Source organism: Coenobita brevimanus, chromosome 78, assembly GCF_032717465.1.
Source record: "Coenobita brevimanus isolate Jiangsu-jjx chromosome 78, ASM3271746v2, whole genome shotgun sequence".
Taxonomy (NCBI): domain Eukaryota; kingdom Metazoa; phylum Arthropoda; class Malacostraca; order Decapoda; family Coenobitidae; genus Coenobita; species Coenobita brevimanus.
In genome coordinates this window covers 26,177,538-26,197,537 of record NC_137031.1, presented here as the reverse complement: position 1 = coordinate 26,197,537, position 20,000 = coordinate 26,177,538, and the positions used below count along the sequence as shown (strand labels likewise).

The 20,000-nt window shown below is 41.8% G+C and overlaps 1 protein-coding gene across 1 annotated transcript in view; it reads right to left on the bottom strand.

Moving 5' to 3' along the window:
• LOC145408767 (uncharacterized) overlaps positions 1 to 12,068 on the bottom strand; it is a 21,637-nt gene extending 9,569 nt beyond the window's left edge. Inside the window, exons 1-7 of the mRNA XM_080279419.1 lie at positions 12,035 to 12,068; positions 10,359 to 10,409; positions 9,354 to 10,190; positions 8,923 to 9,206; positions 8,656 to 8,844; positions 5,560 to 5,820; positions 4,980 to 5,436 (exon numbers count right to left, since the gene is read on the bottom strand). Of these exons, the coding sequence (XP_080135545.1) occupies positions 4,980 to 5,436; positions 5,560 to 5,820; positions 8,656 to 8,844; positions 8,923 to 9,206; positions 9,354 to 10,190; positions 10,359 to 10,409; positions 12,035 to 12,068 (2,113 nt within the window). The remainder of the gene's footprint in view (positions 1 to 4,979; positions 5,437 to 5,559; positions 5,821 to 8,655; positions 8,845 to 8,922; positions 9,207 to 9,353; positions 10,191 to 10,358; positions 10,410 to 12,034) is intronic.
• Positions 12,069 to 20,000: the final 7,932 nt, after the last annotated feature.

Here is a 20,000-nt window from a genome sequence, read left to right as displayed (position 1 = left end):
TGAATGGTGAGTAATAAAAATAATATATCCCTTTTCCTTAACAAAATTTGGTCCCAAATTTTTAAAGCATCAAAAATAGACCATCTAAAGGCAAAATTTTAAGTGCATTGCTTAGATCTGAACTAGAAATTATAAGCAGTCAAAGGAATATCTTTTTAGGGAACCCTTTAGATAAATTAGGAAATCATGAAGTAGGCTACCATTAAGAATATATATTTTTAAAAGGAGTTAAACGTGTTCTAATATTAATGAGAGAACAGACAGCCAAATTAATAAATAAATAATGATGTTAAGGCAGACTTTTGAGTACTATCCGTGAGTTTGATAGTAAAGAAAAAGAGGGAAAAAAATGACTACCCTATTAAGATCGGAATAAATAAATATATATGTATATCAGATTAGAAGTTTTGAAAGAATATAGGGTATTAGTAAAAACTGTATGTATGAATTTAAAAACCATATTCAAACGCAATTTAAATATGTTACGTGAATTAGGTCTGAAGTAATTATCTTTGGTGTGAATAACGTAAGTATATCCAGAAGACACTAAGTAATCATTGACCCCTTGACCTCGTGACCTTTGACCTGTTACGTGCACCTCACTAGCTCAACCCAGCTGCTAATTAGGCTTCACCTGACTCTTTTTCTCAGCCGGTAGGCAGTACTGAGTCAGATCTGAGGAACAGGGTGGTCTTAACTCTTTCACTGTTAGACTTCAGATTGGGAAAACCGTCTATATATCCCGGTGGTTTGAGCTAGGGAGACGTGTAAGACTTTCTTCTTGCTCTCCAGACGATTTTATGCAGCTGGGGAGAGAGAAGTGGAGCTGGGGGATTAGATAAAGCCTTCCTCAACCCCTCCCGAATACACCAAGTCCATCCAAAGCTGAATAAAATCGTCTGAAGGCAGCTGAAATGAACTAAAAAAAATAATTCCACTGAGGGGTAAGTGAAGACGGTTTTCCGCCCCTGAAGTCATCTGAAATAAACTCAAAAATCGTCTTCCTACTGAGAAGTTGACGGAGACGATTTTCCCCTTTTACAGCTGAGAAAAAGCATCTGAAGTCAGCCCAGATAGCAGTGAAAGGCTAAGGGTTTTATTCTTGCTGTTAAGACGGTTTTTTCAGGTCTGGAGGGGTTCAGTCAAGGGCAGTATTCTTGGTTAAGGAAGCTCCCTAACACCTTTTCCCAAGCGACTTATTTTCTGAATTATACCTTACTGTCCTATCCCGTGGTCCATAAACCCTTCCAATATCGCCATACTCTGCATGGATAGCGTGCTAAAGGATATTACCTAGCCATATCCAAAAAATAAACCGCTAAGGAAGAGGTGTTAGGGAGCTTCCTTGTGAGTCCAAGGGCCGTATTCTCGGTAGTTAAGACAGCTCCCTAAGACCTCTTCCTCACCGATTTATTTTTTAGAATGACTTAAGTAACAGGAAGGCAAGGTGTAATCAGCAAAATAAATCGCTTAGGAACAGGTGTCAGGGAATACCTTACCCGACGAGAAGGCAGCCCAAGCCTCCCTTAACCCCTTCAGCCCGAGAAATCCCTCTAAGCTGAGAATAACCGTCTGAAAATCGCAAAAATGTGAAGAAATCCAACACAAGTGAAATTAATTAGTATCTTACCTGTCTAGTCTACCTGGCACCTACCTGTAAATAATTATGTAATTTTATTTACCCCCTGGGGGTAGGGGGGTTTTTCAAGAATACTCCCCCAGTATCCCTGCTTGTCGTAAAAGGCGACTAAAAGGGTTGGCGGAGGGTTAGTGCCCCTCCCCGGAAAACAACTAACTAAAAAAAAAAAAACAAGAAACCTCGGACAAGGACTGACCAAACGTTGACGACCAAGGACCGGACAAAGGACATTGCAATTGGAACTTGGAATGTAAGGGGAGCAAATGATGAGGTGAAAGAGAGAGAGATTGTCCAGGTGCTTGAGGATGCGAAAGTGGATGTATGTGGAATAACTGAAACAAAATGGATAGGAGAAAGTGTGAGAGAATGGGAGTATGGATGGGGTATATGTGCAGGAGTAGGTGAGAATGAGAGGGCAAAGGAAGGAGTATGTATAGTTGTGAGTAAAAGATGGAAGAGGAGCATAAGACAGTATGGATCAGTTGGATCAAGGATTGTGTGGGTAAAGTTGAAAGTTGGAATACAAATGTGGGCGATTGTGTCTGTGTATGCGCCAACGCAAGATCGTGCTAGAAGAGTGAGGGAAGAGTTCTGGACAAATGTAAAAGTGTGCATGGAAAAGTTTGGAAGGAATGAGAGAGTGTTTTTGATTGGCGATATGAATGGTAAAGTTGGGAATGTGAAGGTGGATGGAATAGTTGGTGAGTGGGGTGTGCCTGCTGAGGTAGATGAGAATGGGAGTGCGTTAGTGGACATTTGTGCTGGGAGGGGGTTGGTGATAGCCAATACCCTCTTCAGGCATAAAATGATCCACAGGTATACATGGCGAGTGATGAGAAGGGTGGGTGGTGAACTGAGTGAAAGGAAGGCAATGATTGATTATGTGTGTGTGGATGAAAGGATGCGAAGATGTATATTGGATGCAAGAGTTTATAGAGGTTGGGGGAGTGGACTCTCTGACCACTACTTGGTGGTGGCCAGAATTAAAGTTCAAGTAAGATGGAGGAATAGAAGAAGGGAAAGACGAGAGGAAGGAGTAGTTGCAAGGAGAGTGGAAAGGTTACAAGAGGATGAGAAAAAGGCAGAGTATAAGAGAGAAGTGGAGGAACGATTGGGCAAATATGAATTGGAGCAGATGGGGGACGTGGAAGGTGTGTGTAGAATATTTACAGAAGAAATATGTGCAGCATGTGATGTGGTGTGTGGAAGGAAGAGAAGACGGAAGGGGGTGCAAGGAAGAGCGTGGTGGACTGAAGAGGTGAAACGGGCTGTGGCACAAAAGAAGAAAGCATACAATGAATGGATGAGAAATAGGGACGTGGAAGAAGTTGAGAGGCGGAAGAGAGAGTTATATGTAGAAAGAAAGAGAGAGGTGAAAAGATTAGTAAGAGAGAGTAAGAAGAGAGTGGATGAGGAATTTGGAAGGAATTTGAGTGTAAAGTGGAGGGACTGTAAGAAAATGTTCTGGAAAGAGGTGAAAAGAGTAAGACAGGGTGGAAGTGAAGTTAGCAGGGGAGTGAAAGATAAAAATGGTAGATTACTAGTGGAGAAGGGAGAAAAAGTGAGCAGATGGAGAGAACACTTTAAGGAATTGTTGAACGTGGAGGAAGGAAGTAATGCGAGTATAAGTGGCTGGGGAATAGAAGGAGGAAGGTGAGAAGACAGGAAGAAATCAGTAGGATAGAAGTTGTGGAAGCAATGAAGAAAGTTAAATCAGGGAAAGCCCCAGGAATTGATGGAGTGTGTGGTGAAATGCTGAAGCATGGGGGAGAGATAGTAATAGAATGGATGTGGAAGATGTGCAGATTGGCCTGGGAGGAAGGTAGAGTCCCGGAGGATTGGAAGTCAGGTATAATTATTCCCTTGTACAAAGGAAAAGGGGAAAAAGAAGTGTGTGGTAATCATAGGGGCATTTGTCTTCTTAGTATAATAGGAAAAGTGTATGGTAGGATACTTATTGACAGAGTTAGAGAAAGAACAGAGAAATTAGTTGGAGAAGAACAGGGAGGCTTTAGGAAGGGAAGAGGTTGTGTAGATCAGATATTCATTCTCAGATCTTTAGTGGAAAAGTTTCTAGAGAAGGGAAAGAAGTTGTATGCGGGTTTCATGGATTTGGAGAAAGCATATGACAGGGTGGATAGACTAGGATTGTGGAAAGTGTTAAGAATATATGGAGTAGATGGGAAGTTGTTGAATGCTGTGAAGAGTATGTACGATGGTGCGAAGGCTGCAGTGCGTGTGGATGGTGAACTAAGTGAATTTTTCTCTTTGAAAGTTGGGTTGAAACAGGGATGTGTCATGTCTCCATGGTTGTTCAATCTGTACATGGATGGGGTAATAAAAGAGGTACAAGGTAGGGTAGTGGATGTTGGAGTGGCCCTGGTGAGAGAGGATAGTGTTTGGAAACTCCCTGTACTGTTGTTTGCAGATGATACTGTGTTGTTGAGTGAAGACGAAGGGGAGCTGCAAGGCTTGGTGGATGAGTTTGAGAGAGTGTGTAAGAAACGGAATCTAAAGGTGAATGTAGGGAAGAGTAAAGTGATGGTCTTTGAGAGAGGTGAAGTCAGTGAATGTACAGCGAGGTTGGATGGTGAGGAATTGGAAAATGTGAGTACGTTTAAGTACTTGGGTAGTGTGATGAGTAAGGATGGATGTTTGGAGGGTGAAATGCTTGAAAGAGTACAGCAGGGAAGAAAGGTTGCTGGTTCTTTGAAAGCAGTGATAAGAAACAGGGAAGTGAGCATGGAAGTGAAAAAGTTACTACATGACAGTATTGTGATACCAACTCTAACGTACGGAAGTGAAGCTTGGACGTTGTTGGAAGGACACAAGTCAAGAGTGAGAGCCGTGGAAATGAGTTATTTAAGAGGAGCCTGTGGAGTCACATGGAGAGACAGGCTGACGAATGAGGATATAAAGGAGCGTTGTGGTGTTGATGTGGATGTGATAGGAAGCATTATGAGGAACACACTGAGGTGGTTTGGCCATGTGGAGAGGATGGAGGGTGAAAGACTGACGAAGAGAGTGTATGTGAGTGAGGTGGAGGGGGAAAGAGGGAGGGGGAGGCCGAGGATGAGATGGAGAGATGGGGTGGAGAGGTATATGAGAGAGGGGGGTGTGAGTTGGGAGCAGGGGAGTGAAATGGCGGGGGACAGGGCGACTTGGAGGCGATTTGTTTGTGGCCACCCCAAACGGGATTGAGGCGTCTGGCAATAGATAGATAGATAGATAGATTTATGTAGAAATTTATATATACATCTATCGGGCAATAATTTATATAGATTGTACTATTAAAAGCTGGGAGTTTGGTACAGCCCGTTAGTTATACCGTTACCGTTACCGTTGATCACACCGTTACCGTTGATTGCTCCGTTACCGTTACCGTTTGTGTAGCCGTTACCGTTGGTTACTCCGTTACCGTTGATTGCACCGTTGCCATTTGTATACCCATTTGTGTAGACGTTGCCGTTGACTGCTCCATTACCGTTGATTGCACTGTTACCGTTGATTGCACCGTTACGGTTTGTGTAACCGTTGGCGTAGCCGTTTCCGTTTCCATTACCGTTGATTAGGCCGTTTCTGTTGACACCGTAGCCATTGATGGCTCCGTTACCGTTGCGACGCCCGTAATTGTAACCGTTACCGTTGACACCGTTACTGTTGATACCGATACCATTCACACCATTTCCATAGCCATTACTGTTGATACCGTTACCATTGATACCGTTACCGTTGATACCGTTACCATTTATACCATTACGATAACCATTACCGTTGATGCCGTTACCGTTGATCCCGTTACCGTTAATACCGATGATACCGTTACCATTCACACCATTACCATAACCATTACCATTGATGCCGATACCGTTGACACCGTTACCTTTGATGCCGATACCGTTGACACCGTTACCGTTGATACCGTTACCGTTGACACCGTTGCCGTTGACACCGTTACCGTTGATGCCGTTACCGTTGATGCCGTTGCCGTTGACACCGTTGCCGTTGACACCGTTGCCGTTAACGAGTCCAATATTGGCGTTGAGACCATAGGAACTGGGAGCGGTGGCACAGTCGAAGTTGTACCACCAGTCACACACAAAGTACTGTTGGTTGAAAACAGTACCGTTGGGACAAAGGAAGGAATCCATACGTCCATCAGCTTGGCAGATGTGGAAGACCTGTGGAGATAGTAGTAGTAGTAGTAGTAGTAGTGGTGGTGATGGTGGTGGTGGTGGTGGTGGTGGAGGTGGTGGTAGTAGTAATAGTAGTGTGAAATGCCTGTGGAAACAGTGTAGTAGTAGTAGTAGTAAAGCAGTAGTAGTAATAGTAGTGGTGGTGGTGGTGGTGCTGGTGGTAATAGTGTGGAAGACCTGTGGAGATAGTAGTAGTAGTAGTAGCAGTAGTAGTAGTAGTAGTAGTAGTAGTAGTAGTAACAGTAGTAGTAGTGTTGGTTGTGGTGGTGATGGTAAAAGTGTGGAAGACCTGTGGAAATAGTAGTAGTAGTAGTAGTAGTAATAGTAGTAGTAGTGGTGGTGGTGTTGGTGATGGTAGTTTTAATAGTGTGAAAGACCTGTGGAAATAGTGTAGTAGTAGTAGTAACGGTGGTTATGGTGGTGGTGGTGGTGGTGGAAATAATGGTAGTAGTAGTAGTAGTAGTAATGGTAGTAGCAGTAGTAGTAGTAGAAGTAGTAGTAGTAGAAGTAGTAGTAGTAATAGTAGTAGTGATTGTAGTAGCAGCAGTAGTAGTAGTAGTAGCAGCAGCAGGAGCAGTAGTAACAGTAGTAGAAATATAAATATAGTACCGGTAGTAGTAGTAGAAATATAAATACAGTAGTAGTAGTAGTAGTAGTGGGAGGAGGAGGAGGAGGAGGAGATAAAGAAACAGAAGAACAGGAACAAGAAATAGTAGTAACAGTAGTATCAGAGGCAGCAGTAGAAGTAACAGCAGCAGTAGTAGTAGCATAGATGAAGATGAAGAAGGAAGAGGAGGAGGAGAAAGAGAAGAAGAAAGAGGAGAAGAAGTAGTAATAGTAGCAGACTAGTAGTGGTAGTGGAAGAAGAAAAAGAAGCATTAGTAGTAGTAGAAATCGGTAAGGAAGAAGCCCCAGTCATCACCTTCGGCATACCGGAAGATGGCATTAAGAGGTAATTAGGTAGGTCAGGGAGAACGACCATACTGTTTAGAAATCAAGGTTGAAGATGCAAGAGAAAGTTGATATATACGTGTCATGACTGCGAAGTCTCTGCATGATTTTAAGGTTAGTGTAATTCGTGGATGAGAGGCAGATTTCACCAAGGGGAGGCTGATTTATGACCAAAGTTGAGAGAGAAGGGGATGTTTTTCAGTAAGCTAGCTCATTTCCGTCACTTTTCAATGCCCAAAGACTTACGGCTATATTGGAAAGCTTTTAATTTGTGATGTGTTTGTAGATTTCACCAGAGAGAGCATTGTTTGTGGCCAAAGTGAGGGAGAATGAAATGTCTTTAAGTAAGCTAGCTCACTTCTTTAACATTCCAATGCACAAGGACTTCAGAATGTATTGGACAGTATTTTTGGTATAATGTGTGGGGTCATTTTGAACTCAGATGGAACTGGACATGAGGCAGTTTTTGGTGTCTTCATCTCCTCAAAATCTGTCCTATGAGAGGCAAAATGCTAACTCATAGAAGCAGATCTCCATTTGAAAGCAAGCTCCTCTAACCACAACGTATAGGAGTGAAACCTGCTAATTTTTACCCCCATGATGAGAAGCAAACATCCTACATCCAAGATTGTTATTAAAATTGGTTGATATTTTTACTTTCCTTCTCGAAATAGCTTATTATAGCCTAACCTACCCTGGGTGTAATATCAGCTTGGTATTCATGGACCTGTGTATTGGGGTAGGTAATCCGGGTGTAGTGAAGGAACTGGCTAAATATACACACCCTAGACAGTAAGCATAATAGTGTACCCTCATGCTACACCCAGACTGCAGGGCATTGTTAGTGTAGGAAAATTGGAAATGGTGTCGGGAAAGGTGTATTGGCGCTCCTATACCTAGTGTAGTGAAAAGGCTAGCTAAGTACCATGAAGAACTCCCATAAGTATATAGTACCATGAAGAAGTGCATAATGGTATCGTGAATGGGTCTAGCCTAAGATACTACCATGAAAAAGCCTTAGTACCGTGAAGGAGTGCACAGATGGATCGTGAAGGGGCTAACCTCAATAACTACCATGGAGACCTCCCATGATATAGTACCATGAAGGAGTGTATAAAGGAATCAACAGTATACACAATGGTAATCAGTTGCATTCATCCTTACCTGACATACATGGTAGCAGTGTCTGGGAAGGTGAATGTAGTGAAGTAAAGGACTGAGTAACTATTATAATGGATGTGATGGGTCGTATTGTGACAGATTTCGTTGCCCATCTTCCTCAGCTATTTATTTTGCCTCTTGTAGCTATGAGCCTTCATGGGCATCAATAGTAGATCTTAAAACCTTATTAGTAATGTATGAAGGAATATTATGATGCAGTAGGTTAAATAAATTGCTCAAAAAGAAGTCATAATGAAGCTTGACATCAAGCCTTAGGTAGGAGAGTAGAGTACTGTGTGTTGGAGCAGGTGAACCCGGTGGACTGCAGGACCGTACTATGATACATGAAGACTTACACAGTAGATACAGTGCCAGGACACAATATCTCACAGTATTTTCACCTGACATCCGGCCTCGTATGGTATACTTACTGATACCGGCGTGCTGCAGTGAAAAGACTTAACTGTCATGAAGACCTAAGAGTGTAGATACAGTGCCAGGACTTACACAGTAGATACGGTGCCACAGAACAGTATCTCGCAGTATTCTCACCTAACATCCAGCTTCCAGGGCGGCGTCAACATAACTCCCGGGTACCTGTGTGTTGGAGCAAGTAAACCCGGTAGACTGCAGGACTGTACTATGATACCTGAGGACTTACACAGTAGATACGGTGCCACAAAACAGTAAATCACCGTAACATCTCACCTGACATCCAGCTTCCGGGGTGGCGTCGGCATAATATCCGGGCACCTGTGTGTTAGCGCAGGTGAAGCCGGTCAGCGGGACGGAGGCGAGGATGGGATAGTCCACGCCTGCAACGCCGCCCCCCCCGATGGCAGAGCTCAACGCGGTGATGGGGTCCACGAAGCCGTTGATCCCATTACCGTTGATGCCGTTGATACCGTTACCATTGATACCATTGATCCTGTTGATGCTGTTACCGTTGAGACCGTTTGTGAAGCCATTACCGATGCTTGTTCTACCGTTACCGTTGATGGCACCGTTTCCGTTAGTGTATCCATTGCCGTTGATTGCACTGTTACCGTTGATTGCACCGTTACCGTTGATTGCTTCATTGCCATTGATGACACCGTTGCCATAACCGTTGCCGTAAGAGTAACCATTACCATACATAGCTCCATTACCGTTGATTGCACCGTTACCATTGATTGCTCCATTGCCATTACCGTTGATAACTCCGTTACCGTTGGTGTAGCCATTACCGTTACCGTTGATGAGTCCGTTACCGTTGACTGCTCTATTACCGTTGACTGCTCTGTTACCGTTGACCGCACCATTACCGTTGATTACTCCGTTTCCGTTACCAATACCGTAAAAATAACTGTTACCGTTACCATTGATTGCTCCGTTGCCGTAACCGTTGACTGCTCCGTTACCGTTACCGTTGATTGCTCCTTTTCCGTTACCAATGCCGTAAGAATAGCCGTTACCGTTAATTACTCCATTACCGTTACCGTTGATTGCTCCATTGCCGTTGATTACACCGTTACCGTTGCCGTTAGTATAGCCGTTACCGATGACTGCTCCGTTACCGTTGATTACTGTGTTACCATTACCATTGATTGCTCCGTTACCGTTGACTGCACCATTACCGTTGATGACTCCGTTTCCGTTACCAATGCCGTAAGAATAGCCGTTACCGGTAATTACACCATTAGCGTTACCGTTGATTGCCCCGTTACCGTTTATTGCTCCGTTACCGTTGATTACACCGTTACCGATGCCGTTAGTATAGCCGTTACCGTTGATTACACCGTTACCGTTGATTGCTCCGTTACCGTTGATTACTCCGTTACCGTTGCCGTTAGTATAGCCGTTACCGTTGATTACACCGTTACCGTTGATTGCTCCGTTACCGTTGATTACTCCGTTACCGTTGCCGTTAGTATAGCCGTTACCGTTGATTACTCCGTTACCGTTGCTGTTAGTATAGCCGTTACCGTTGATTACACCGTTACCGTTGCCGTTAGTATAGCCGTTACTGTCGATTGCTCCGTTACCGTTGCCGTTAGTATAGCCGTTACCGTTGATTACTCCGTTACCGTTGATTACACCATTACCGTTGCCGTTAGTATAGCCGTTACTGTTGATTACACCATTACCGTTGCCGTTAGTATAGCCTTTACCGTTGATTACACCGTTACCGTTGCCGTTAGTATAGCCGTTACCGTTGATTACACCGTTACCGTTGCCGTTAGTATAGCCGTTACCGTTGATTGCTCCGTTACCGTTGATTACTCCGTTATCATTACCGTTGATTGCTCCGTTACCAATGGTTGCTCCATTACCGTTAAGGCCACTGCCGTTTGCGCCATAACCGTTAACAGCATCGTTGCCATTTCCGTTGATACCGTTGATTCCGTTGCCGTTTCCGTTGATTCCGTTACCGTTGCTTGGCGGTAGGTAGGTATTCTGAGCCAGACACGCTCCCAACAGGGCTGAGAGAGAGAGAGAGAGAGAGAGAGAGAGAGTTAAAAAAAAGTAAATAACAGTGCTAAATATACGCAAAATATAATAATAATAATAATAATTATTATTATTATTATAAAATAATAATAATAATAATAATAATAATAATAATAATAATAATAATAATAATAAATAATAATAATAATAAATTATTATTATAAATAGTAATAATAATAATAATAATAATAATAATAATAATAATAGTAATAATAGTAGTAGTAGTAGTAGTAGTAGTAGTAGTAGTAGTAGTAGTAGTAGTAGTAGTAGTAGTAATAGTAGTAGTAGTAGTAGTAGTAGTAGTAGTAGAGGTCAGGTACTGAAAGGCGTCTGGCCATAGAGAAACAGATCAATAGAGATTATACCTAAGGCGTCTGGCGATAGGTAGATAGATAGATAATTAGGGCGTCTGGCGATAGATAGAGAGGATATTGAGAACGTCTGGCTATAGATTGATAGAGATGGTATAGGGCGTCTGGCAATAGAGATGCTGCGTAGGGCGTCTGGTAATAGATAGATAGCAATGAAACTATATGGTGTCTGGCAATAGATAGATAGATAGATAGATAGATAGGTTGATAGACAGAGTTAAACTGAACTTCACAACTCCTCACTATAAATATCCCCCTCCAAAAAAGAAAAAGAAAATGAAAAGAAAAAAGATGTCGAGAGCAAGAAAGATGGTCCAGCTAAATGTATTTCTAAAACTTTTAAATTCTCGTCTAAAAGTCCTTCAGGCTACTGTGAGTACAAGCTGGATGTGCTAAATGTACTACCGCTTCCCTAAGACCAGGAACAAGTGCGCACGAGTGTACATCCCCTCCCAGTGACCAGGAACAAGTGTTCACGAGTGTACATCCCCTCCCAGTGGCCAGGAACAAGTGCACACGAGTGTACATCCCCTCCCAGTGGCCAGGAACAAGTGCACACGAGTGTACATCCCCTCCCAGTGGCCAGGAACAAGTGCACACGAGTGTACATCCCCTCCCAGTGGCCAGGAACAAGTGCGTGCGAGTTTACATCCCCCTCCCGTGACCCCGAACAATTGTGCTCGATTGTACATCCTCAGAAACAGTTGAGCGTGAGTGTAGTTCTTCCCCCTCCCCTCCACCACCACTACAGTTACCACCTTGCATTTAAGTGGCTGGATTGACCCGGAAGAGTGGCTTAACTAGGAAAAGTGAAATGGCTGTCTGTCGTTGTGGTCGGGGGGGTTATAGAGACGCCTAGGGAGTCTTGTGTCCTGTCCACTCACACACAAAGTCAAGCTGAAAAAACGTAGAGGGTTAGAGCTAGCTTATTTTAGAGTTAGAGCTGGGTTAGGTTTGGCTTATACAGTATAACAGCTAATAAGAACGTATATATATCATTAAAGTAACAGGTATATTTTTGGATCCTGCCTAAAGGTAATATATAACTGAAGCAATATTTAATAATAAACTTAATGAGTCCAAGGGCAAAGAAAAGTATGGCATATATTATCGCTATACTTGAAAATATACTATACAGTCTTACATGTAAAATATATTATGCTTATCTCCCTATCTATCTGCCTGTCTACCTATCTATCTATCTAAACATTAATCCATTTTCTTACCAGCAAATATCAGCTGCCTCGTTATCTTAGTCATGTCTTCTTCGAGGACGACTTGAGGGTAAACTAAAGCTCAAGATGGAGAACCAGTCACCAGTGTAGGCAATTAATGGGATGGGGAGCTTTGGGGAGAGGAGCAGGTAGTTGTGATAGGAGAGGAGGGGAGCTGAAGCTTATGCCTGGAAAGGAGGGCGAGCGCCTTATATACTGACTGTGAGGACCTCGGCAGTGACGCAATACCTCTCAGTGGAGGGAAAGGACGGAAGATGGGGTGGAGGGAGGGAGAGAGGAAAGGCAGAGTATAAAGGAGGAATGAGGGCAAGTACTGACAACACGATAGATAAACAGGGCTGGATAGATAGAAGAAGGGAAAGATGGAGGGCAATAGATAAAGGAGGAATGAGGACAAGGACTGATAACGATAGATAAACAGGACTGGACAGATAGAAGGAGGGAAAGACAGAGGGCAATAGATAAAAAAGGAATGAGAGCAAATATTGATAACAAAATGGATGGAGTGAAGAGGAATGGGAAAGACAGAGAGCAAAGGGGAATGAAAAATGGAAAGCAAGATTGGATAATGGCTGAGGTTAAGAAATAGGAGAATTTGGTTAATGGCAGGAGAGAGAGAGAGAGAGAGAGAGAGAGAGAGAGAGAGAGAGAGAGAAAAAATGGAGGAAGGCAGAAAATAAAGCAAAATCAAGAACATGAACAACAAGATAAAATAATGTTACTTTGACAAGGAGAGTACTTTTCACAGTTACTTTGAGAGACAGAATACTTTGCAGTCACACTGATTGGCTTAGAATACTTTGCACATCTGGAAGTAATATATAGTACATATTACATCTTAGTTTACTTAGTGTTATTAATAGCACATTGATATGGAAATAGTTTGCCTCAATATTATGCAAGAAATTACACGAAGGCCTCCAGCACTGTAAGGGGTAAAGATTTTTTCCGATTTTTTTTTTTCCAGTTCATTAAGGTCAATAGGTTTTAGTCGGAACAGAATACACAATTCAAGACTTACTTACTTCCATATAGCACACCTCTTGGCTCTCAGAATTCCTTTATTTCCCCGATTTGCCTCTCTTTGCAACTCGCTTCCCCAGATCAGTTTCCCCGAACTTCGACCTACAGGGCCTGAAATCCACCTGTTACAGATTTTTTTTAAATGAATGGAGGACACCTGTAATCTGGTATATGGATTTTTTTTTTCAAGTTTGTTTCTCCTTCCCCTATTTATCTTCTGTAAAAAAATAATTATATCAAATGGGCTTTTTTCTTTTTAAGTGTGCCTATGATATCTGATTTTGAGCTGAGGATAGGGATAGCAAAACAAGATAGCCTCCCTCATAGATGATGATGATGATGATGACGGTAGTGGTAGTGATGATGATGATGAAGATGATGATGACAGTGCTGATAGTCGTATTGATGATGATGATGATAATGATGATAATGACGATGATGAAGGCCTGAAAGTGAGAGGAGTGGAAGACTGACACAACCAATGAAATGCATAAACAGAGGACGCCAAGGATGAACAGAAAATGGAACCGAAATTTGCATATTAACGAAAATAATTTGCAAGACAGACAAATAGGAAAGTGATTGATGGAGCGATAGATAGAGGGGAAACAAGGCCTAACTATGCTCGTTTCACCCTGACTTGGCCTAAACTTGCCATCTCTCCATCTTGAATTGTTTTGTTTACACTGAGAACAAAGTATAAGTGACAGAAGAAGTATTAGTGACATAACTAGCGATGGTGTTTTGTTTCCCTGATTGGCCTCAGTTGTGGAGTTTAAAGCAATAGATTAAAGTTAGATTACAGTACTAGTCACGAAGAAGTGCTGTGGAATGGATGTAGAATCGTAGTAATATATTTTACTTAAGAAATTGGCAACAAAACAACCACAACAACAAGAGAGAGACGAAAATCCTGGCGAGAGATTATGATGCTATGCTCTTTTCACTTTAACTTGGTCCAGATTTATCGCCCTGTTGCACCATATTGTATTTCCACTAGAGCTCTACATCTATTCCACAGCACTTCTTCGTGACTAGCATTATACTCTAGTGTTGATCTCTTTCTACAGCTGAGTTCGAGATGGCGGGAAGGCAGTTATTTTTATCTATAGTTCATTCACTTTTACGTGGCTCAGATTTTCGTCCTTTTTGCAACCTGCTTCCCTTAGCTCATTTTCAGAAGCTACTAATTCGGCTCTACATCCTTTCCACAGCACATCATCGTGACTAGTACCATATCCTATTCATAATCTCTTGATATAACTCAATATTCAAGATGGAGAGATGGCAATTTCTCGTCTATACTCCGGTCACATTTACTTGGCCTGATGCTCGCCGTAAAACAACTAACCTGGAGCAGGGAGTGGAACACAACAAAGGATGACCTGATTCTAAAAATGCACGTGACAAAGGAGGAGGGGGTAGGAGGGGAGGAATGGGGGGTGGGAGGGAAGGGGAGGGGAGAAGGGGAAGGGGGAAGGGGAGAGGGGGGAGGGAGGAGGGGATAAATACTGCTGCTTAACTTAAGACCTAGAGGATTAATGCTTGGTGTGTCCCACACAGGTGTGACTACACCACCAGGAGATGACAGGGAACAATCACGTGTTAGTCTGGGGGATACTGCTTTAAAATTAATTCCGTTAGCAATATATCACACTTAAAATGACCATAGCTCATGTTTCCATCTGTACCATATATGTATGGCTTGATTAAAACTCACAAACCAAACAACCCCATCAGGCCAATTGTAAGTTCTGTAGGCTCTACGACATACAAGCTCTCCAAGTGGCTTGTAACACTGTTGTCCGCTGTTGTAGGCACTATCTCTGTTTCATTTGTACAAAACAATGAGGATTTGGTAAGAAATTTAAATCTCTAAATGTCATGTACCCCTACAAATTAGTCAGCTTTGATGTTAAATCATTATTCACAAATGTCCCTGTTGATGATGTTTTAACTTTCCTGCCAAGCATTCTGGGTAGTAACACTGATGGTATTCCCTCTGAAAACATTATCAAGCTAATTAAACTGTGCATTGTGAACTCTTCTTTTACCTTTGAAGGTAAATTTTACACACAAAAATTTGGTATGGCCATGGGTAATCACCTCTCCCCAGTTCTGGCAAATATTTACATGGAATACTTTGAGAAACATTTATTGACCTCCATAAAGGAGCAAAACATAGTTTGGCTTCGATACGTTGATGATATCCTGTGCTTCTGGCCTAACAGTCTTCCCATTGATGAATTTCTTCTGCAATTAAAATCGTTAGTTCCATCGATTAAGTTTACTCATGAGATGGAAATGGATAATGAATTACCATTTTTGGATGTAAAAGTTATCAGGGACCAAAATGTTTTGAAGATTAAGGTATACAGAAAACCTTCAAATATTATGTCATATTGTTCATTATTATTCAAACCATCATATTAATGTAAAAAGATCTGTGTTCATATCCATGTACCTAAGAGCATATAGAATTTCAGACCCAGAATTTTTAGATGATGAACTAAAAAGGAATCAGAGTATTGGAAAGAAGCTAAAATATCCACAAAGTATACTAACTCAGTGCCACAATACAGCCAAGAAACGATTCCTTGAAGGGAAAACTAATAAGCCAGATCGCCAGAACATTCAAAGAACCCTTGTCCTCCCCTTCCATGAAAAATTTCTTGATGTTGTTCACATACTGAGGAAACTCAATGTACAAGTAGTATTCAAATATGAGAACACCATAAAAAAAAAATACTCATCAAGAACAGCCCTTTCAGTAGTTCAGGCGTTGTTTACAAAATCCCGTGTAAAAGCTGTAACAAATCTGACATAGGACAATCTGGAAAAGATTTGGAAACTAGAATCTCACAACATAAATACAGTGTAAGGACAGCCCAACAGAGTATTGGTTTATTTCAGCACAAAGCATCCAGTGATCACCATATTGACTGGACAGGCTCCAAGATTCTAGTAAGATCAAAAAGCTTAGATGAAAGAAATGTAATAGAATCTTGTCTAATTTCTGGCACATATGAAAAGAATGTAAACATGAGCTATGGTCATTTTAAGTGTGATAAATTGTTAACTGAATTAATTTTAAAGCAGTATCCCCCAGACTAACACGTGATTGTTCCCTGTCATCTCCTGGTGGTGTAGTCACACCTGTGTGGGACACACCAAGCATTAATCCTCTAGGTCTTAAGTTAAGCAACAGTATTTATCCCCTCCTCCCTCCCCCCTCTCCCCTTCCCCCTTCCCCTCCTCCCCTCCCCCTCCCTCCCACCCACCTTTCCTCCCCTCCTACTCCCTCCTCCTTTGTCACGTGCATTTTTAGAATCAGGTCATCCTTTGTTGTGTTCCACTCCCTGCTGCAGGTGACCATAAGTTGAGCCGCAGGTAATAATTCAGGTCATCCATTGTTCTGTGTGCCGCTACCTGCTGCGGGTGTGCATAAAAGACCTCTACCCTTTACGTCTCTGTCTCACTCTGTCTGAAGATGTAATATACGAAAGTACTCACTGTCGCTCCTTTCATTTCTCCTGTGGTTAGTTTGCATACATATCTTCATGGTGAAGTGAAGTCTCTGCATATATATATATATATATATATATATATATATATATATATATATATATATATATATATATATATATATATATATATATGTGTGTGTGTGTGTGTGTGTGTGTGTGTGTGTGTGAGGATGTGACAGGAAGCGTTAGGAGAAACATACTGAGGTGGTTTGGCCATGTGGAGAGGATGGTGAGTGAGAGAATGACGATGAGAGTGTATGTGAGTGAGGTGGTGGGGGAGAGAGGGAGGGGAAGACCAAGGATGAGATTGAAGGGTGGAGTGTAGAGGTATATGAGAGAGCGGGGTGTGAGCTTGGAGCTGGGCAGCGAAATGACGGGGGACAGGGCGACGTGGAGGCGATTTGTTTGTGGCCACCCCGTATGGGATATATATATATATATATATATATATATATATATATATATATATATATATATATATATATATATATATATATATATATATATATACATGTCTGTCTCAGTGTCTGTCTATCCATCTACCTACCTATCCTTGTCTGTCTGTCTGTCTGTTTATTATCAGTCCGTCTATCTATCTCTGTCTGTCTACTTGTCTCATTATCTACCGATCGATCTTTTCTTTCTCTTTTCTTTTTCCCCGACAATTAATGTGGAAGAATATAATTACATAGACACTTGTTTTCTTTTCCATGTTTGTCTTACACTTTCTCTCACTTTCTCATTCTTGGCCTCTCTCTCTCTCTCTCTCTCTCTCTCTCTCTCTCACACACACACACACACACACACACACACACACACACACACACACACACACACACACACACACACACACACACACTCCACTCTGTCTCTCTCATCTTTATTATACTTGCATTTTCATTCACCTTTATGCACTGTTAGGGGCGCTGGTTCCTTTTACCTCTTTATTCCAAGGACGTGAGAGAGAGAGAGAGAGAGAGAGAGAGAGAGAGAGAGACAGACAGACAGACAGACAGACAGACAGAGTCTACGAATATATTTTTTATTTTGTTTTCGCTATCGTCCTTGCTGTTTCCATAAGATTTTGAAAAACTATAGGGTAGGATTTTTTAGTTGGATTTATATATAGATCTGGTTAAATCCCACACTATTAATATTTCTATCCAGTATAAGGAGATTAAGAAATTGGATTTAATACTGATGTTATTGTAATTCGCTTTTAGTTACGAAAAAATCAATCTTGTCAGGTGGTTTGGAATGCTAAAGTTGTTCTGAGCTTGAGAGGGTTAAGGAGACCAGGGATCGTATTCCCCTCGGTTAAGGAAGCTCCCTAACAACAGCGATTTGGTTTGCTAATTTTGCTTATGATTCGTTGCTGTCCTCTTCTGTGTTACTTAAATCACTCTAATATCACCATACTCTGCATCAATAACGTACAAAGGATATTAACCAGCATGCAAATAAATGACGAAGGAAGAGGTGTTAAGGAGCTTTCTTAACTGTGATCATACCAGCCCAGGATTAACCCTTTCAACCACACTCTCACCTGAAGAAAAATATTACGAAACCATTTACAATACTGGGTGGTAACCATATAGCCAACCATGTGTGTTCCCAACGTGTCAACAAGTGGGTTGGCGGAGAGTTAGTGCCCCTCACCGTAAAACAACTAAAAGACAAGCGGCCACCCCTTACGAGGTAATGGCGTCTGGCTATAGATAGATAGATTGATTGATAGATAGAACAATAGATAGATAATAGATAGACTGATAGATTGATAGATGGTATAAAATAGAAGAGAGACTGGAATAAAATGTCAACATCTCTGTCTACAATTATTTCTGTATTTGTCAAACAAACTACAAGATGACACAAGAAAAGGTCATACGTGCTTGAAACGAGGTCACGGGAAACATTACTAACCCTTATACGACAGAAATGACCTCACTTTTGCTCCTACTGTCACCAAATGATTTCCACTGAGCGGTTTACTCTTTATTTGGTATGCAGGAGGAGATGTGTATGGGGTCAGAAGTGGATGGAGCGGGGCTGTTGAAGTCACTAGACCTTTTCCCCTTAATCTGTAATATGCAGGATAATTCGTTCAGGGAAAAGTGTTAGGGAATCTTCAGAAGCGACATGTAATACGACCTAGTAAGAGTGAGAACACACACGCACGCACGGCGCACGCACACACGCACGCAAACTCATCTTCGTCACGCGTAACTGAGCCGACCTTGCCACACTCCGTTTTCGCTCGAGTTGACCAGGGGGGACTGCGGGAAATACACCTCTTCATCATCCAGACGGTGTGGTGTGTGGCGTAATTGTTCATGTACTTGTTGTAATTGTCCATGTACTTTGTGATACGTTTGCACCATATATCAGCCAAGGCAGTACTTTTTTATAACATTATTTCACTCTTGCTTGGCCTAAAGTGACGGTTTTTACTTTGGAGTTGACAAATGTGCTAAATTTTTCACTCTTCTTCTTTTTTTTCTTTTTCCTTGTTTATATGGACCCTTTTTTTGGTTTGTTGTTGCTGTTGTCATTATTATTGTTATTGTTATTATTATTATTTTTTTTTTATTGGCTTATTGTCGTTTTTATTATTATTATTGTTATTATTTATTGTTACTACAACCACTACTACTACTACTACTGCTACTTTTTTTTTTTTTAATCACCTCCATCCATTGGTGAATTATACTGTGAAGATCCAAACCAACCTTGCTAATACAGTTCACCATTTGGAGTTGTAATGTGAAAGTCAACACTAACCCTCATATTACAATCAGCCAGCCCCAAGCACGCCGACGGCTGTGGTTACCAACCATCTACTATTACTATTATTATTTTATTTTTTATTTATTGAAATTACATGTAAATAAAGACATTAAACTATTGTAGTCGCTGGTCTATGCGACTCTCGACCACTGTAGCTTCGTAATCCATACCCGCCAGAGAGACAGGCCTGAGAGCTGATGATCTTGTGCCTCTGAGACATAGCAGAGCAGACCTCACGAGGGAGAATGACAGTCGACATCTCATCCAGGCCATAACAGAACTCTGCGGTTGACGTTTCTTCTCAGAAAGAACCTCTGCCAGTCTCGAATAGAATCTCACAGCCTCTGGACCCATCCCACCTGATGTCGTGAACACAAGGGGAGTGAATCGACCGTGGTCCACATGTTGGATCCTTTCTTGAAAATTTCTATTTTTTTCTTGTTCATTCCTCTTGTGTGCAGCTTCGAGAGACAGTTCACGATGACATACTGCCATGGGATCGAATATCCTGATGTCGAAGAACGCCCTCTGCCCACGTGTCCAGAAACCTCGAGCACTAACATCCACTCTTGCATCATTTGATGTGTTTGCTGTTCTGCGGGTGAAGTGCTCGCCGTCCA